The 21797-nt window shown below is 41.7% G+C and overlaps 1 protein-coding gene across 1 annotated transcript in view; it reads left to right on the plus strand.

Moving 5' to 3' along the window:
- DNAH6 (dynein axonemal heavy chain 6) overlaps positions 1 to 21797 on the plus strand; it is a 443662-nt gene that overhangs the window by 267578 nt on the left and 154287 nt on the right. The window contains exons 55-57 of the mRNA XM_068233571.1: positions 4948 to 5144; positions 17794 to 17997; positions 18198 to 18323. Coding sequence (XP_068089672.1) covers positions 4948 to 5144; positions 17794 to 17997; positions 18198 to 18323 — 527 coding nt within the window. The remainder of the gene's footprint in view (positions 1 to 4947; positions 5145 to 17793; positions 17998 to 18197; positions 18324 to 21797) is intronic.

Below are 21797 nucleotides of genomic sequence, written 5' to 3' on the forward strand. Positions count from 1 at the left end.
CGTGCTGCAGTAAGCCAGAACACATTAGAATAGCTTTTGGAACTTGTAGGATGATAAAAAACAGGATGTAATTTTTGTTACGGAGTCTCTTTAAAAGTAAAGTAGACATACATACAAACAAACAAACAAACAACTATTATGATATATGTGGAATGTGTAGCCTTGTCACACCTGCAACTCACAAAAATGTAATTCTGCTATAGTATTTAATGCAGCTGCTAACAACTAAACAGTTGCGGCACCTTCCAGCTGTAAAGAACTGTCTTATAGTTACTTTACACAGCACTCAATATAGCTGCATAGAACTGTAGTGTCGTTTACACCTCATTTTTACAAGGCATACAACCTGCAGCTTTCCTTGCCTACATACTGCTGCACTGTGATAGGTTGCAGGGCTCTCTTATAGTCTTCTTCATCACCTCAATGCTCCTGTAACAATTTATGAGCAGCTTGAGAATGATGTTGTACATGGTACAATTAGAAGTTTGGGTACAAAGAATTTGCAAGCATGCAACAGAGATGTTACTTAAACACTTGCTGTCCCTATGACGTGAAAATAAGTATCTTCAATCTCCTTCCTACAAAATCTTAGATAACACGGTTTATTTATCTCTGACCTGATAACATCACTACAGAGTTGTAAAATATTGACAGCAAACCTATCTCCTCCTCCCAGGGAATTCAATGGCAGAGTTAATTAGTAAACAAGTGTAAAATACACATTACAGGAGCAGACAGTAGCAGATTGTATACATTATTTAATTGTTACATCTAATACATTATCAGAACAAATTAACTGTTTAAATAAACATGAGGGAAAGGCAAATAAAATGTGTGGGTTTAATGTACAATAGAACTGTTTACAATAAAACTTTAATGTATGAAAGTGGATAAATTGTGTACTTTTTTCTTTGTTTTCCTTTTAAAATGCATAGAAAATAAGGCAATTACTAATAACAAATATCAGCCACAAAAAGCCTTGTTTGTCCTGAAAAAAAACAATATATAGATCATTTAGTTGTGATAATTATTTATAAAGTTACTGCCAAAGTAATCACAGCTGAGCTGAACTGTGAAAATTACCAGGATAGTGAAGTGGTTAAATAGCTATTCAGTCTTGCAGCATGCCTAATTTGACAATCGTGATAGTGATTGCAATTGCCATGCAAAAACTTACATTTGTTTACAAGCATGTGCTTTGCTGCACTTACAGCTCCTGATTAGGAAAAAATGCAGCGAGAAGTTTTTTGAAACGGGAGATCGCAAAGCAAATCGCATAGCACCATATTTTTTATGTAATTTGCCAGTGCTCCTATTCATTTAACCCCAATCTCAAATGCAGGAACAAATGTACATTTGCAAATGAGTGTAAAATGGATCGCATTACTGTTTATAGGGCACCGTGATTGCTATGTTAACCACTTGCCGACCGCACGCTTATACCGTGCGTCGGCAAAGTGGCAGCTGCAGGACCAGCGACGCAGTATTGCGTCGCCAGCTGCAGGCTGATTAAACAGGAAAGAAAAAATACGTACAATTGCTCAACAATATGTATCAAACCTCCCAGGTGCTAGCACTGGTAATAATAAACCACCCCAAAATACAGAACACCAACACCAGTTTAGCTGCACTCATAAGAGAGAACCATTTATTGCACAAAAATATGCTTCACTGTTTGAAAAATTTGAGCAAAACCCCCCAATAAATATAGGGTATAAATTGCATAAATCTAAAAATGACAAGATCAAATTGGGGCCCCAATACATCTGACAGAGAAAAACCACTCACATCGCCACTCACTCATAAATATGCAGGGATGGGAATTAATTCCAGAGATGCAATAAATTATGCAGTGATTAGTATCACCAATTCATCATGATTAGCTAATCAAAAAAAGGGCTTTCTTCTGAAGTAAAGTGCACTTTTAGATAGAAAAAAACTGCATATGCAAAAAATAGTTCCTATCAAGGAAATCCTATATATGAATCAAGCAATCTTCCATTATACCCATATAGTCCATGTGAGATGGTTAGCAGCCTCTCTGCATCAAAAACAATGTAGTACTGAGGCAATGTCCCAATAAGGTTTACTTGTCATAATAATGATAAAAAGCAGCATACGACCTGGTAGATGAAAAAATCACTTAAGGGCAGCTTAACCACGTGCCGATCAGCATAATTGCAAACTGTATGTGTGATTATCAGTCCTTGCCACACAATTCCTTATCCAGTTAGCTGATAGCGGTGATATCCCTTCCAGACAGTTCACATAGAAGGTAGCTGGACTGCAATGTGCATTCCCCTCAGCACTTCATACAAGTATGCAGGCTACTGCCTATTTCCACTTATCTGTATACTGTGCTCTGCTGCCATAGGATGTAGTAAGCAGGGGATAACAGGTAACCACCACGTGGGAGCTGCCCAAACATTCAAATCATCCAGGACGCACACCAGCAGCGGCCATCGCTAATGCATTTCACCCCTCCCTTGGGGCTTCTTCAGAGCGTGCTGCGTAGTGACGTATGTGTTACTCTATCCTTATATACAAAAGTTCAGCTGATCATGTGATATTTGAGCCAAGGACTCACTAGTGCCATCTTGTGGACAAAACGTTTATTACATTCATTTTCAATGATTTCTAAGAAAGGTTTCTCTGCTGACCTCTCTGCTGCCATCTAATGGAAAAAGATATTAATACACCTACAAAGAGGAAAATACTAAATATCAATATATTAAATATAGTCACCAATCCTAGAAACCCACAAACATACAACAATGTGGCTTATACCAGATATGAGACGTTTTGATCTGGATACACAATTAACTAAAAAGGAAAGCTTTTGGATTTATGTCCTCGACACGTTGGGCCCCGCGGGATTAAACTCGGATTTAAATTTAAAAGTGTTTTTATAATGGGGAGCTTTGGTGTGGTTATTCCATTTATTTAGCTACTTTGGTAAAAATATGCATAGGATTAGACTTCTGATCATAGGTATATAAGCCACATTGTTGTATGTTTGTGGGTTTCTAGGATTGGTGACTATATTTAATATATTGATATTTAGTATTTTCCTCTTTGTAGGTGTATTAATATCTTTTTCCATTAGATGGCAGCAGAGAGGTCAGCAGAGAAACCTTTCTTAGAAATCATTGAAAATGAATGTAATAAACGTTTTGTCCACAAGATGGCACTAGTGAGTCCTTGGCTCAAATATCACATGATCAGCTGAACTTTTGTATATAAGGATAGAGTAACACATACGTCACTACGCAGCACGCTCTGAAGAAGCCCCAAGGGAGGGGTGAAATGCATTAGCGATGGCCGCTGCTGGTGTGCGTCCTGGATGATTTGAATGTTTGGGCAGCTCCCACGTGGTGGTTACCTGTTATCCCCTGCTTACTACATCCTATGGCAGCAGAGCACAGTATACAGATAAGTGGAAATAGGCAGTAGCCTGCATACTTGTATGAAGTGCTGAGGGGAATGCACATTGCAGTCCAGCTACCTTCTATGTGAACTGTCTGGAAGGGATATCACCGCTATCAGCTAACTGGATAAGGAATTGTGTGGCAAGGACTGATAATCACACATACAGTTTGCAATTATGCTGATCGGCACGTGGTTAAGCTGCCCTTAAGTGATTTTTTCATCTACCAGGTCGTATGCTGCTTTTTATCATTATTATGACAAGTAAACCTTATTGGGACATTGCCTCAGTACTACATTGTTTTTGATGCAGAGAGGCTGCTAACCATCTCACATGGACTATATGGGTATAATGGAAGATTGCTTGATTCATATATAGGATTTCCTTGATAGGAACTATTTTTTGCATATGCAGTTTTTTTCTATCTAAAAGTGCACTTTACTTCAGAAGAAAGCCCTTTTTTTGATTAGCTAATCATGATGAATTGGTGATACTAATCACTGCATAATTTATTGCATCTCTGGAATTAATTCCCATCCCTGCATATTTATGAGTGAGTGGCGATGTGAGTGGTTTTTCTCTGTCAGATGTATTGGGGCCCCAATTTGATCTTGTCATTTTTAGATTTATGCAATTTATACCCTATATTTATTGGGGGTTTTTGCTCAAATTTTTCAAACAGTGAAGCATATTTTTGTGCAATAAATGGTTCTCTCTTATGAGTGCAGCTAAACTGGTGTTGGTGTTCTGTATTTTGGGGTGATTAAACAGGAAGCAGCCGCTCGCGCGAGCGGCTGCTTCCTGTCAATTCACGGCGGGGGGCTCCGTGAATAGCCTGCGGGCCGCCGATGGCGGCTCGCAGGCTAAATGTAAACACAAGCGGAAATAATCCGCTTTGTTTACATTGTACGGCGCTGCTGCTCCGTAAGGCATATCGGCGATCCCCGGCCAATCATAGCGGCCGGGGATCGCCGCCATGTGACAGGGGACAACCTGTCACTGGCTGCACAGGAAGGATAGCGTCCTGTGCAGCCCGGTTCACCAGGGGGGCCAGGTAGGAGAGGGAGGGGGAGGATTTCGCCGCGGAGAGGGGCTTTGAGGTGCCCCCCCCCCCCGCAACACCCGGCAGGCAGGAGCGATCAGACCCCCCCAGCACATCATCCCCCTAGTGGGGAAAAATGGGGGCGATCTGGTCGCTCTGCCTGCACCCTGATCTGTGCTGGGGGCTGCAGAGCCCACCCAGCACAGATCAGCTAAAACAGCGCTGGTCCTTAAGGGGGGGTAAAGGGTGGGTCCTCAAGTGGTTAATCACCGTGCCCTTACAATAGTCAAAAGTCATGCGCTTCGAAGCGTATGCAGTGTGGAAGGTCCCTTAATCTTGCAATCTTTTGGCATAAATGGCATTTTGCCTATATGCGTTTTATCTGTATTTAGTCATTTGCTTAGAATGCCTCTGTTTACGTTTGAACATATATTCTTTTTATACATAAACTATTGGATCTAATTTTCTCCATATTTAGCAAAAACCATGGCTCTTACACAAGCACGACTTAATCGAGCGGGTAAACTGACAGCTGCACTGGGCGATGAACAGGTTCGGTGGAAAGAGAGCATTGAAAATTTTGAAGAAGAGATCTTCAATGTTATTGGAAATGTCTTCATTGCTGCTGCTTGTGTTGCCTACTTTGGTGCTTTTACTGCTGTTTACAGACAGCTGGTGAGTATGTTGCTTTATAATTGATACACTATGACTACTCTATTTTGGTTGGGTTTCCAGGAAGAGATTTCATTATCCTTGTCTCATGTGAACCTTTTCCCTACATACTTAAATGTATTTTATCTTTGATTCATGCACGGGGAGCTTATTCAGGTGTTTTGAGTATTAAGCGTTTAAAGAAGTCGGTACAATTGAATGTAAACATGCTATGTGACCTCTGACCCACAAAATCTCAAGAGGTTTGCAAGAATCAATATCTGGATCCACATAACAGCACAAATGACAATATAACTGCTTCGTATTCTGTATCGGTAACCTTATTGTTAAGCGCAGTTGATGAAGCATTTGCTAAAATCAATGGGCTATGAATTGTTTTTCACATGTGCTGTAAATAATTAATTCATGAAATTCTTATGTAAAGAACGCAGTTAATTAGATGCAGCATTAAAGGGGAGCTATCAGTAAAATGGCACTTTGCTTCAATCAATGGGGCAAATGTCTCAGCTAATCGCAAAGTCCATCTCTGTTGCCATGAATAAAAATTCCTACTCCCGTGGATTGCCATTTGATTAGCAGCCCAGGCACAACATTCCATGGGCTACTGTATCAGGAACATTGTGGGTGGCTCAGGTCATTAGTTACTACAGACAGAGTCTGTTTTACATTCTGTTTTAAAGGCTTACATGCCTTTGAATTGATTATTTCGTACATAATCACAAACCCCATAAAAAACAAGGCTTTAATGCGTCCTGGACTCTTGCACAGGACAGAAGGAAAACATACAGAAATGCACCCTGTATGTATTTAGAGAGTTTAGCCTGTCTAAATGCCCCTTATCGGTGACTAATCACAACTGTAATTTGATCTCTCAGCTAAGTGAGTTAGCTGTCTCAGCAGAGCAGCTAATTTTTAAACACAGGATGTTAACCCTATATATGCTTCCATGAATGCAAGAAGTAGACACAATGCAGATTTATCGCAGGATTTGTATCAGCTGTAACAAAGAAATGTTTTTCTTTAAAGAGACTCTGTAACAAATTTTTCAGCCTTAGTTCTTCTATCCTATAAGTTCCTATGCCTGTTCTAATCTGCTCTGGCTTACTGCAGTCTTTCCTAACTGCACTGTCTCTGTAATAAATCAATGTATCTTTCCTCTGTCCTGTTTGGCTAAAGCTTGATTGTGTGGAATGTACAGGGCTGCTTGTGATTGGTAGAAGCGATACACACCCTCTGCAGGCCCCCTGCATACTCTGAATGACTCATACACTATGCTTAGCTGAGCCTATTAGAAGCTGGTTAGTTTGTTTGTAAACACTGCCTAAAACTGTTAATTACAAGCCAGGATTGCAGCAGAGAGTGGCAGAAACAGCACAGAGGGGCACAGGGGAACATAAGGAATAGAATGGTATGCTTTTTATTGTAAGAATATTAGAGTACAGATTCTCTTTAAAGGTTATTAAGCTGTTGTGTATTTTTTAGAGCAGAGAGGAAGTTCTGAGTTCAGGTCTGTGATGTGAATCCTGATTTAGACAAATTGTACTCTCTGAGCCATGATTTGCTTCAGATTACACCAGTACAACAGTAAAGAAAAAACAGAAGTGCCCTTGATTAAATGTTCCTCTTAGGGCTTTAGAATTTCTAAGAGTGGTTCTCCATCCAAATCTCAGTTTTTGTCTTTACTTTGGATGGCGTAGTAAAGAGACAACAACATCAACATTTGTGCAGAGCTTTTCTCCCACAGGCCTCAAAGGCTTTTAGGCCTGTTGAAGTAAAATGTATGGTAGGTATTCAGGTTTGAAAGTGTTGAACTGAAAATCATCATAAGTCAGTTTCATTTGTTTGGACCCTTTGAATTTCCACTGATAGTTGTGGATTTCCTTAACCACTTGAGGACCGCAGGCTTTACCCCCCTTAAGAACCAGACCCTTTTTTTCCATTCAGACCACTGCAGCTTTCACGGTTTATTGCTCACTCATACAACCTACCACCTAAATGAATTTTGGCTCCTTTTCTTGTCACTAATAAAGCTTTTGGTGCTATTTGATTGCTGCTGCGATTTTTACTTTTTATTATATTCATCAAAAAAGACATGAATTTTGTCAAAAAAATGATTTTTTTTTAACTTTCTGTGCTGACATTTTTCAAATAAAGTAAAATTTCTGTATACATGCAGCACGAAAAATGTGGACAAACATGTTTTTGATTAAAAAAAAACCCCATTCAGCCTATATTTATTGGTTTGGGTAAAAGTTATAGCGTTTACAAACTATGGTGCAAAAAGTGAATTTTCCCATTTTGAAGCATCTCTGACTTTTCTGACCACCTGACATGTTTCATGAGGGGCTAGAATTCCAGGATAGTATAAATACCCCCCAAATGACCCCATTTTGGAAAGAAGACATCCCAAAGTATTCACTGAGAGGCATAGTGAGTTCATAGAAGACTATTTTTGTAACAAGTTAGCGGAAAATGACAGCTTGTGACAAGAAAAAAAAAGTTTCCATTTCTGCTAACTTGTGACAAAAGAAAAATGAAATCTGCCACGGACTCACCATGCCCCTCTCTGAATACCTTGAAGTGTCTACTTTCCAAAATGGGGTCATTTGTGGGGTGTGTTTACTGTCCTCGCATTTTGGGGAGTGCTAATTTGTAAGCACTACTGTAAAGCCTAAAGGGCCCCTTAGCACAGTTATGCTGCAAAAAAGTGCCACACATGTGGTATTGCCGTACTCAGGAGAAGTAGTATAATGTGTTTTGGGGTGTATTTGTACACATATCCATGCTGGGTGGGAGAAATATCTCTGTAAATGACAATCTTTTGATTTTTGTTTACACACAATTGTCCATTTACAGAGATATTTCTCCCACCCAGGATGGGTATGTGTAAAAATACACCCCAAAATACATTATACTACTTCTCCCGAGTACGGCAATACCACATGTGTGGCACTTTTTTGCACCCTAACTGCGCTAAGGGGCCCAAAGTCCAATGAGTACCTTTAGGATTTCAAGGTTCATTTTACGGCATTTGGTTGTGGACTACTCCTCACGGTTTAGGGCCCCTAAAATGCCAGGGCAGTATTGGAACCCCACAAATGACCCCATTTTAGAAAGAAGACCCCCCAAGGTATTCTGTTAGGAGTACGGTGTGTTCATAGAAGATTTCATTTTTTGTCACCAGTTAGCGAAAATTGATTTTTATTGTTTTTTTTCTCAAAGTGTCACTTTCCGCTAACTTGTGACAAAAAATAAAATCTTCTATGAACTCACCATAGTCCTAACAGAATACCTTTGGGGGGTCTTCTTTCTAAAATAGGGTCATTTGTGGGGTTCCTATACTGCCCTGGCATTTTAGGGGCCCTAAACCGTGAGGAGTAGTCTGGAAATCAAATGCCGCAAAATGACCTGTGAAATCCTAAAGGTACTCATTGGACTTTGGGCCTCTTAGCACAGTTAGGGTGCAAAAAAGTGCCACACATGTGGTATCGCTGTACTCGGGAGAAGTAGTATAATGTGTTTTGTGGTGTATTTGTACATATACTCAAGCTGGGTGGGAGAAATATCTCTGTAAATGACAATTTTATTGATATTTTTACACACAATTGTCCATTTACAGAGATATTTCTCCAACCCAGCATGGGTATGTGTAAAAATACACCCCAAAACACATTGTACTACTTCTCCTGAGTACGGCGATACCACATGTGTGGCACTTTTTTGCACCCTAACTGCGCTAAGGGGCCCAAAGTCCAATGAGTACCTTTAGGATTTCAAGGGTCATTTTGCGGCATTTGGTTTCCAGACTACTCCTCATGGTTTAGGGCCCCTAAAATGCCAGGGCAGTATAGGAAAGCCACCTGCGGTCTAACGACATGGGGTCTGGTACGCCTGGCTCTAGCCGGGACCAAAACCTCGTCATCACTTTCGGTCAGAGAACCACTGCTTTCCACAGGTTCAAATTAGTTGGCTGAGTCTTCCCAAACGCTCTCATCCGACTGGTCCATGTACCTGTATACCTCCCCATCGGAAATCCCCCTTCTTGCCATTGTGGACTGGTAAATTTATAGGGTTTTCCTCTGAGACTACCCAGAAAAAAAGAGCACCTACCTAGCAAAAGGGAGTATTTGAGAGGAAGAAAGCTGTGGTCACTGAGTTTTGATTAAAAAAAAATCAAAACTGATCTTTACAGCGCCATAGCTAGTGTACAGTGTTTTTGCAGTGATCAGAAAAACAAATCTGTCACTACAGTGGGGCGGCTGAACGCAAGTGCGGGCGAACAATCAGGCCTGATCGGGTAAACACTGCGTTTTTAGTGGAGCCTACACTAAGGTGACCCTAATGTACTGTTATAGATCTGTCTGCGATCAGGAATGATCACTAGATACTATATAGTACCAATGCTGATTAGCGACAGTGATGGCGCTAATCGGTGAATGCGGTGCAGTGGGCTGGGCACTAACTAACCCTAACAAAGGGGCCTAGCTAACTGGCCTAACTGCTTACACTAGTGATACTAAAAAAGTGTCAGTTTTCACTGATCACTGTTTTTAGATCACTAGGATAGTAACAGGGGGATAATCTGGGGTGGGGGAGGGGGGGGTTGGGGGTGGTGGCAAGTGGGGTCTCAGAGGCAATCAAACAATCACGGGACAATCAAAGCCGACCACGGGACAATCAAATACAATTACAGCACAATCGAATCCAATCACCGCACAATAAAATCTGATGCGCTCGGAAGGTGATGGGGTGGGGGTGGTGGTGGTTGGGGGGGGGTTGGGGTTGGTGGGAAGTGGGGTCTCAGAGGCAATCAAACAATCACGGGACAATCAAAGTTGATGACGGGACAATCAAATACAATTACAGCACAATCAAATCCAATCACAGCACAATCAAATCTGATGCACTCGGAAGGTGATGGGGGGTGGGGGTGGTGGTGGAGGGGGTTGGGGTTGGTGGGAAGTAGGGTCTCAGAGGCAATCAAACAATCACGGGACAATCAAAGCAGATCACGGGACAATCAAATACAATTACAGCACAATCGAATCCAATCACAGCACAAGCAAATCTGATGCACTCGGAAGGTGGTGGTTGCAGGTGGTGGGGGGGAGGGTGGGGTTGGTGGTGGCGGGAAGTGGGGTCTCAGAGGCAATCAAACAATCACGGGACAATCGAAGCAGATCACGGGACAATCAAATACAATTGCAGCACAATCGAATACAATCACAGCACAGTCAAATACAATGCACTAAGAAGGTGATGGGGGGGGGGGGGGGTCTGAGGGCGATTTGAGGGGGTGGGGGGTTGATCAGGAGCCCGCACGGGGCAGACTGAGTCCTGATCTGATGAGAGGCATACACAGGGGGTTACTGATCGAAGATCAGTTAGTGATTGCTGGGGAGGACAGATGTAAACAATGCACAGGGGATGTAATCTGGAGGGGGGTCTGAGGGCAATCGAGGGTCTGGGCAGGTGATCGGTTGCCCACGCGGGGCAGTTAGGGTCTGCTCTGATGGGTGGGGGTGCTGAGGGGTGATGGACAGGTGATAGGTGATCAGAGGGGGATCAGGGGGTAAGCTAGCTGTATACAGATGTATACAGTATACAGGGGGGTTGTCTGGGATGGGGTCTGGGGGCGATCTAAATGTAGGGGGGGGGGACCAGGGGTGATTAGGAGGCAGTTAGGGACCTAATCTAGGGGATAGCGTTGATAGTTAGTGACGGGGGGGGGGTTTAGAGGGGTGCAAGGGTGCTGGCAGGGGTCTACTGGGGTGATCAGGGGAGGTCTGAAGGCTGGGGTGGGAGATCAGGGGGGCTGTGTGGGGAAAAAAAGTGTGTGGTGTATACTTACTAGTGCTTCCTCCTCGCTGGTGGTCTCTGGAACAATGAGACCACAAGGCGAGGAGGAAGCATGTATAAAGCACTTTGTTTACCTAACAAAGTGCCTTATACACTTTAATTGGCGGAATATTCGTATTCCTCCGCCCGCCGGTACTGCTAATTGGCCGGGGGGCTGGAGTCTAAATGCCCGGCCATCGATCCCCGGCGGAGGATCGCGTCACGGATGACGCGATCACTCCGCCCATGCCCCTAAAAGGACCGCCTCCTCTGTGCGTTAGCCGGTCCTTAGAGCTTCCACTTTCTGACCGCCCCTGTGCAGTGGGCGGTCGTTAAGTGGTTAAGGTATGGAATCAAATTGCTCTGGGCTTCACTAGGGCCTCCTGCAAGTTACGGTAATTTAAATATTTCTATACACTCCCAGGTCCTGTCATAGCTAACAAGCTGTAACAAGCACCGGTAAGAAGAATGAAGAGTGCAGCTCTTACATTGGCAGAGATTGAATCATGAGGTCATTTAGGTGACAATAACAGCATAGGACAAGCAAGTGATATTCAGGTAGAAGACTTAATCTCAAGCTAAAAGGCTGAGGCAGGAGGTACACGGACAAAAGAGAGGTACCAGAATCATGGTAGTAAAAAGTGTAGAAATCATAACCAATTACTAAAGCTCACAAACACCAATATGGACTTCATGCTTAGGCCAATTTCACACTGCAAAACGCACCGCCAAAAACAGGTCTTTGGGGAATACCGCGGGGTAAGCAGAAGTGCACAGAAGCGTATTGTAAAAATACACTTCCTCGCATGCGCACCGCCACATTGCGTTGAAAAAAATGTTTACAAAATCCCTGTGTCGCCATAGACTAACATGACTTCAGAGCCGAGGCAGATCGCCGGAAGTCACTTCAGAAGTAACGTACTTTTGGACCAGCGTCAGATCAAGGACTTCTGGTGGACCGCACCGCGGCGGAGGTTTTCAGTGGAGTGCGGTAGCAGTGCGTCAATTTGACGCACCGCCCCAGTGTGAAAAGGCCTTGAGTGAACAACTAGGATTTGAACAATCTGTTAGTAACCTTAAAGCACTCTGAAGCATGTCTGCTTTGCAACTCCCTGTTTAGATCACCAGCTGGTTGAATCACAAGGCAATCATTTGTCCAGTAAGGGTGATGATGCTAATTTGAATGCCAGCTGTGTAGGGAAGTACCCGTGGCTTGAAGTAGGGTATTTGTGTGGCTAGTTTGTAATTTAGGCACCCCATAGACCACAATACTAATTGCTGCTATAGCAGTGTCCAGTGTATAATTTTGGTGCCGGAGGCCCAAAGGGGTAGGTGGTTTAGTGTAAGAACACTGTCTGTTGAATAGCTTTAAATCTTAACTTGGCATTCAACTTCAGCATTTGTCTGTTGTCTTCAGACTTCTCCATGAACTGTTACGACTTACATGCTGGTGGGGGTTACATAGTTACATAGCTATTTGGGTTGAAAAAAAAACATACGTCCAATGAGTTCAACCAGGAAATAAAGTACAACACCAGCCAGCTCCCTCACATATCCCTGTTGATCCAGATGAAGGCGAAAAAACCCTTACAAGCAGGGGCTTAGCTAGAAATGACTGGGCCCCATAGCACATTTTTTTTATGCCCCCCCAGGTTCTAGGGAAGGTAGGTAGAGGATGATTTATTACATCGCAGCTCTCATCTTGTATAGGTGGATGGTCAAACTCATAAGAGGTATTGCGATTGGCCACTCCTGAGACCTTTGGAAGATATCATTTTCATTCAAAGCCACCTGAGACAGTGATTACACTGATCTCTTCCATGGGACTACTGCGAGCAGCAATCCCAGTGCAGCCACAGTGATTCCACCAGCCCAATACCCGGCTACAAGTGATATACGACAACAAGCCAGGGATTGGGCTGGAGGAACCGCTCTGACCACGCTGGGATTGCTGGAGGTCCCACACAAGAGATCAGTGGAATCACTGTCCCAGGTAGCTCTAAGTTTTACCAGCCATAGACGAGACCTCTTCTGCTACCTACCATATGCATGGCAAGTCCCTGGTGGTCTAGTGGGCTTACCTGTTGTCTGGCTGGCCCAAGGTTGGGGTGGGTGATGGCACTGCTGTCCCCTCCAATGACAGGTGAGGCTGGCAGTAGGTGTGATAGGTGAAGATGCAGCGCTGCTATTCCCTTTGGATAGAGTCTCTCTGGCAGGTGGGGGTGGTGGTGACAAGAAACCTTGCCACAGGCTCCCCGTCTCCTCTCTATTCACTGCGTCCTCTCTCATTAACACAGGCTCAGAAGCCATGGTGTGCCCCCACCCCCCTCAACTGCAGGGGCTGCTCCCCTGTAATTACACCACTGACACACACACAAACACACGCACACTGTCAACACACACAACACTACACACCCCCAGAGTAAGTTAGACTCCTCCCCCCACATACAGTAAGTTACACTCCCCCCATAGTAAGTTACACCCCTTCCCCCCACACACAGTAAGTTCCACCCCCATCCACAGAGTATCTTATTAAGTGTCATACCCCCCACCACACACACACAGTAAATAGCACCCCTTCACACCCCCCTTACACACACAAACACACACACACACACACACACACACACACACACACACACACACACTTTATAAGTTACACAGACCCCATATAGAAATTAGCACCCTTCAACTCCTTCACCCTCAAAAAAGTTACACACACATATACCCCACACAGTGACAGTAAATGGCACCTTTTAACACCGTGCCCCCCTTCCCACGCACACATGCTCGGCGGCGCCTGGCCAGAACTACAAGGGTATGCAGCGGTGGGGACAGTGTGTGCGGGCATGGTGGAGGCGCTGGATCGGGCATTTGTGAAGGCGGGAATGAAATGGGGGCCCGGGCTTCTGCAAATTAAAAAACAGCCAGGACCGCCGGGCCCCCCCTTGGCTACGAACTGCTACGGGCCCCATAGCAATGATATGGTTGCTATAGCGATTCCTATGCCACTGCTTACAAGGCATGGTCCAATTAGACCCAAAAAGGAAAAAAAAAAACTTCCCTACTCCAGAAGGGGTGTTTTTGGCCTTGTTTTAAAGCCTGCTAAAATGGATGCCTAGATTTCACAGTTTCTGAGCAGCATCTTCTGTTGAGAGGATGCCCAGAATCATTTGGAATCAAGCACCCTGAAAGACCTTTTGAGCAGGGATGAGCAGAAACTATGCCAGTGCGAATTTACGCATCGTAGTTCGCATCTACGCATCGTAGTTCATAGGCGAAGTTTCAAACCTACGCTTACGAATTTACGCGTAGCGAAGTACCGCTACGCGTAGCTTACGCCCACTATGCGTAGTTAACATGTGTATTGCGTAGTGAACTACGAATGCGTTACTTGCGTCTAATTTTCCGCATGCGATTGTATGCATACAAATTTACGCATTGGAAAGGGGAATGTATGCATAGAAGGGTTCCCAGTATATGCATTTCTAAAGAAATTAATGCGTACCATTTTCTGCATACGGGCATATGTATCCACATACACTACGCTTCGCACTACGCGTAATTGCGTATTTTAACGCGTATTCTACGAAATGCATATGAAGCGAATATTTGTTTTCGAAGCCGTAGTTTGGCGAAGCGTAATTGCGTAAAACTACGCGTATTTTCAGCGTAGCGAAGTTGGCTACGACCATCCCTGCTTTTGAGTATGTTTGAAGTATGTTGTATTACAGTTGTGTTACATGCAAATGTAATAGACTTTGTGGATCTGACACAGTTGAAAAGTTTCTCGGATAGCATTAGAAGTTTACTGATTTCCCTTGTTGCTTTTTAATTAATATGGCTTAAGTGATAAAACCTAGCAAAAGACAGTTTGTTTCTTTTTTTAGTGCAATTTCACTATTGGAATTGAATGAACACAAAAGTTACACATATTCCTATGCTCTCAGTTTGATTAGTGGGGCATGCAGTAAACCAGATAAATCATTCCTAGTCATGTGGGTCTCCCTAGGCTAGTCCTGTTATGTTGTATGGCAGCTATTCCAGGGGCTGAGCTCATGAAGCGTTAAACATCACCATGGGAAACTGTGAAAAGAAAAAATATATCATGCCCGCAGTGGTAGAACTATGGCTTATTACACTCAGAGAATACTGAAGCCTAAACTTCCACATCTGTCATGTTTATGTCCGTATGTTAATTTATGCGAGATCATTCAGAAAACATGAATAATACCCAGAAGTGATGTCAGCTTGCCATGCATAATTACAATGAAGCAAAGCATTCTGTGCTGACTATTAATTTAATTTGCAATAAATATAGCAAAGCATATAAGAACAGTAGGTGTATGACCAATGGTGACACAGTACATTGAGTGGTCATAGGAAATGTGATGTGTGATTTGATGTGTTAATTGCCACTGCCATCAATTAAAATGAATAGTGTTGACTTCTGGAGTCTTGTGAACATACTGACAGCTTTATGTGTAAAATACTATATAATGCCAAATGTATTGTATATGTAGGCCATATGTGGAATGCCAACATACACTATGTTGTTTGAGAGTAGTCTATTATATGACCTCACACCTAAAACCCTGTAATGTCATCATGTGATACCACAGTTGATGGGAATATGTTTATACATGTTTCCCCTGAGACCATTTTAACATCTTTTAGGTCATTTTATGGCTTTGTCTTTGATAGTTTAGTATTACATTCTACACAACACTGCTTAGGGTGTTTCTGTATGGGCTAAGGGGCCGCGTGTCCAATCTGGATTAGAACCTATGACCTTGTTGTCCGAAGTCAAAAGCATTACCCCTGTACCATTTCTACCTCCAGAGGGCAAAATGTCTGCTTCAGAGGTAGAAAACATAAGTGCAGTTTTGAAAGTCTGGTAAAAGTTTAGCATGCAGCTTACAACATAAGCCATGGTACGGGGTAATGCTTTTGACTTTGGACCACAACGTCATACATTTTAATCCAGCTTGCTTCACGATATTCCGCTGCCTCTTAATTTATCTACCTTGTAGCTACATGTGAGATGCCTGCAGAAGCATGGCTCTGAAGAGTGTGTGTGCCGAGTTAAAATTCAGCTGTGGGCAGAGAGAAGAAGGCTGATGCTAGTTAGGAGAGAGCAGGAAACACCCAGCCCTTCACTAAAAGCGAAGTTACTTCACTAACCCATCAGAAACAGCTGATTTACTGATGCAGATCAGCTGTTTAGAAAAGATGAATTGGTGTTAGGAGATATTTTTTTAACACAAGATCTATGGAAAAAAATGTATGCTGTCCCTATTAAACAACTGATGGTGGGGATAATGGAACAGCATTTTTAGCCATAGTGCCCCTTTAACTACTTTTTAGTCCTTTTTTACTTGGTAGGTGATAAAAACATACAGTATGTTGAGTAGAACCGCTCCTGTGAGATAATTCAGGAGAAAAGTTAATTGAATTATGGGAGGCCAATATATAAACCCTGCAGGAAGTAATATCACTGATCAGAGGTGTTAGAAGCAAAGATTTTGGACCTCCCATTGTCCAGCGCAGCTTTCTATAGGCCAGGGCCTGCTCTGCCATACAGGCAAAGGGGACACCTGCAGGGGCCCCTGCGCCTCTGGACCCTGCCAAGTGGCCTCCCCCCCTGCTCCCTGCTCAATGTATACAGTGCATTGCCCCAGCACATAGACAGTATCAAAAGATGGTAAAATAAAGAGTATATATATATACAGTATATATATATATACACACACACACACACACACACATATATATATATATATATATATATATATATATATATATATATATATATATATATATATATATATATATATATATATATATATATATATACTGTAGTATATACGCTACAATCTTCAAAATATCCAACAATAAACATATGATCAATTTATCTTATTCATACAGCACTCTCATCTACGGTGAGGGTTGTAGTGTGGTTGCAGCGCTATGTATTGCTGTACTCATTGTTTCCCATCTTTTGATGCTGCCTGTGTTCTGGTGCAATGCACCGCATCCATGAGATTTGTGGTGTTTAATCTTTTTCACTCATTGTTTGGTGTGTATTGACAAATAAAGTCTTTCCTTAGTGCAAATGTCTTTATTCTCTCAGTTTTTTCTTGTTTTGTGAATTTGTAGCTCATGGGGATTGGTCCAGCCCAGAGATAATAAATGGGAGAGGATGCAGCCTCAAATTGTGATTTTGTCTACTACCAGACTGGTGACTGACTGAGGGATTGCAAGGCATTTTTTTGAGGTGTTGTGCTTATCACTGGCTATCAGTGAGTTGAGCCAAAGTCTCTTTAAATTTTGCACTGACTTTTTCCAGACAGTTTCCAGTGCGCCATGCTGATGTTTTGGATGTAGTAGCTAGTCACTTGCAATAAACATACTGCTAGCAGCCTAAAAAAAACAACAACCCTGATTGCTATAGAAAAGCAATATAAACCAAGGATACTTGTGGAGGAAGGCATTCTTCACTACTGCAATCATGGAAAATAGGTTGAACTTTAAGTCAGATATCCCACTTTCCTTCCAATATGTGCATGTGAAATATTTGTCTTACCTGAGTATAATATGAAATACATGCTACATAGTATGCTCCTTAATTTACCAATGTATTAATCTTCATAAAGCAGTGGGAATAAGCAGACACTCTTGCATGTTAAGTAGTTTGTGGAAAGGTGCTTGGTTCTATTTGTGATTTCAATTTGTTAAGACTGTCATCATCGGTCTGGAAATATTGTGACTGATGCCAACAAAAATGTTTGTGTTTTTAATTTGCTCATTGAAGCTAATAGATTGCTGGATTAAAAAGTGTCAAGAGCTGGAGATTCCTATAAGTCCAAATTTCAGCCTGATAAATATTCTGGGTGATGCCTATGAAATCCGACAGTGGAATACAGATGGATTACCTCGAGATCATGTTTCCACTGAAAATGGTATTTTGGTTACGCGTGGAAGACGCTGGCCCCTGATGATTGACCCACAAGATCAGGTACCATATCTGTGAAATAATACATCATACAATTAACTAGGTAAAAAACCAACACTCTGAATCATTCCATTATAACGTTTATTCCATTAAGCAACATCTCTACTAGTTATCTTTCACATGATTATTAAATAAATCTGTTTCTCCTGAACAAGTAATGGTTGCTTAGAAACTAGTCCATAATCACAGATTTCATTCAACAGGCCAATCGCTGGATCAGAAATAAAGAAACCAAAAATGGCTTGAAAGTCATTAAACTGACTGATGCTGGCTTCCTCCGGACACTGGAGAATGCCATCAGGCTTGGCTTACCAGTTTTGTTAGAAGAGGTACGTATGAATTTATATAGATTTATGAGCTATAGTTTGTTTTTTATCTGACTGGAATTAGCTGCCTGCAGAATACAGAAACATGAATTTTCCCAGAAAGTAAACTACATATTTATATGCTTGCTATACAAAACATTATTTAGTAGTCAGATGGCTTTTAAACAATAAACGGCCACCTAAGGATTTCAGAGAGCTCTTTAAAGAGGCCACTGATAATAATTATGCAATTTAATGGTCTTCTGTAGTTCTATGACATTTGAAGATTGGGATAGGCAAATCCATTTTTATTTAATCCATTTTTATTTGGCCTGCTTATTATCTCAAGGCAGAAGCATGACACAGGTAGGGTACTCAGGTTACGAAGAACTACCACGATGAGTAGGAGTTGGTCCAAATGAACTAAAAATGTACATACAACAAAGTATACCTTTACTGAAAGGACCTGGCGATTTCCGTTTTAAAATTGAAGGTGTTTGCAGGTCATTCGCAGTACATATCCAAAAATAAGGTGTAATACATCACATCAAGACAGTGGGAAAAACCAAGCACATTCTTCCTTTATGTCCCTGTGATCCAATTGTGCCCCCCAACCTAACTATTGCATGTATACACCGTGATATTTACATTGCTGTTTACTCTAAGCTGCATACAGATGTTCATTACAACTTTCTCACACCCCCCCCCCCCCTTAATTAATTTAGTTTCCATTTCCAAAATATCCCCTTTCTTTCTTTTTGTATGAATTAATACCCCCAAAAGAAGAGGCCTTCAATTAAAGGCAAAACTCTCTCTCTCTCTCTCTCTCTCTCTCTCTCTCTCTCTCTTTTATCTTGGGTTTGTTTGGTTTTCTTATATTTTCTTGTTACCATATACATCGTTGGGCTTATGAAGTTATACACATACTTTGTGCATTATCTGTTTCCTAATATGTCCTGGAACAACTGCATAAATTACGATGTGGAAGAAGCAACCTTCTCCCACTGGAGACTGATGCCCATGACAGTTGGCAGATATGGTTACATAAAATTCCATTACTGAGGAGCAGAATCCTGTTATCTTTCTATTGTGTTTAGCACAAAAGTCAGTTGTGCTAGTAAGTATTAAGAAGCAACCTCTGACACATGCCCTATCTGCAAGTGGAGGAGATAACGCTTAGAAGAGCTTAGCCAATGCCATATATTGTTCATCATTCCTTGCTTGAACACCATTCTGCATCTTTTTTTGCCATTGAAGGTTTTTGTAATTGAATGCAGTAAACAAAGGTTTCTTTCAGGAGGAATTCCATATGTTTGTAATGAATAGTACAAAGGCTCTTTTCAGTTAATGTCCTTGTCATTCACAAGGCAGTAGTCCACAGACAAGCAAAACTTCCTGCTCCGTATTGATTTTCCAGTGTATTGCTGAGTTGTGTCTCATAAAATCCCTGGGTAACAAGCATATCATACAGGGCAGCATTGGTAAAATAAAAGCTGATCTCAGGGGATCCCCCTTCTTATGAGCGTAATTATTATGCTCTGCTTAGACTTGCCCTTGTGCAATCTCTTCCTAATTAGTATTTATTCTTGACATTGTAATGTTTACTTTTGAAAATTGCCTCTTTTCTGTTACGAAAGGAACAAAGTGTAATCTTTCGTTTACCATTGATACGTGCTAAATGCCACACTTTTTTTTTGTTATACTTATTATACATTTTACAGCAAACTGTTATTCAAATAGTGATGTGACCTCGTTTAATAAGAGTAAGGTGTTTTGCCATTGATGCTTCAAAATACTAATATTTAGTAGCACTATATGTATGTTATGTTCATACACTGACTGCTGCCTGTACTGTGAAGAAAGAGATGATCAGTTTCTCCTACTGTATATAATTGCTCCTATGGGTGAAATAATGTCAGATAAAACAAAACGTAAAAGTGTCATTTCACCTTCCTGTTTCTTTACTTCCACTTCCTCTTACACATTACATGATTTATGCAGTAGAACAGAGGCGACAAAAGGATAAAAGGAAGCTAAATGAGCTTAAAAACCAAATTCTTGGTAAATAGAGGAGGTAGTGGTGGACTTACCTCCTCCAAGTAGACACACAACGACTGTAGTAAAGACAGTCAATATATTTTATTTATGAACTCCAAATATGCAACGCGTTTCACAGGTTTGATCCTGCTTCATCAGGCAATAACAACGGAGCAATAGCATATGTGGTCAGTAGAAGAGCCAGGAACCTCTACTGACCACATATGCTATTGCATATGTGACCACATATGCTATTGCTCCGTTGTTATTGCCTGATGAAGCGGGATCAAACCTGTGAAACGCGTTGCATATTTGGAGTTCATAAATAAAATATATTGACTGTCTTTACTACAGTAGTTGTGTGTCTACTTGGAGGAGGTAAGTCCACCACTACCTCCTCTATTTACCAAGAATTTGGTTTTTAAGCTGATTTAGCTTCCTTTTATCCTTTTGGCGCCTCTCTTCTCCTGCATAATATTGAGTCCACCCTGGGTGGAGGGTTGAACCCCCTTTTTCTCATCTACAGAGAGTGACTTCTTATTCCTGAGTGGGGTCAGGAAAATCTCCCCACCTGCCTTTACAGTGGTTGCCTAATGGTAACCCTGGTTTGTGAGTATTAATATTTACTCTATCTAGTAACCATTTACCAGTAAATATTACACTATTGGGGCTCTTGGTATACCTTCTTTTTACATTACATGATTTGCCTGTGTAGGAGGAATTGATTTGAGCACCACTATTCACAACACAGCTATTGCCTTATCTTAATTGGACAGGGACCTTTTGTGGCTTCATAATCATAATATGCTTAGTAACTGGCTTGAAACAGATATTTAGGGGAAAGTGAAAAGTCTGACCTTCCATTCTGCATGTGATTTTCAGGGCAGCAAACTACTAGACAATGAAGTTATTAAAACACATTTTGCAATTAGAATTCCCATATGTTTTATCCTTATAGCTGTTTACTGCTTTTCCGCAGAGGTTTCCAGGTTTGTACAGCAAATTTGCTGTATCTCAAAGGGTATCTGTCATTGGGTTAGCTCACAAAAGCTGGTCCTCCAGTTTTGCTTTAAAGAGGAAGTCCAGTGAAAATAATGTAGTAAAAAAAGTTCTTCATTTTTTACCATAATTATGTATAAATCATTTAGTCAGTGTTTGCTCATTTTAAAATCTTTCCTCTCCCCGATTTACATTCTGACATTTATTACATGGTGACATTTTTACTGTGGGCAGGTTATGTAGCTGCTCCTAGCTGTTTTGGCTGTTAGAGACAGCTGTAAACAGCTAATTCCTGTCTGTGAACATTGTTACATTGTGGCAGTTTGCCCAGAGTACCGCGGTACTCAGAGCTTCTTGTGGGAGTGGTTTCAGCACAAAATCAGTCATACAGCGCCCTCTGATGGTCTGTTTGGAAAAAGCATTATATTTCTCATGTAAAAGGGGGTATCAGCTACTGATTGG

Source organism: Hyperolius riggenbachi, chromosome 1 (genome assembly GCF_040937935.1).
Source record: "Hyperolius riggenbachi isolate aHypRig1 chromosome 1, aHypRig1.pri, whole genome shotgun sequence".
NCBI lineage: Eukaryota > Metazoa > Chordata > Amphibia > Anura > Hyperoliidae > Hyperolius > Hyperolius riggenbachi.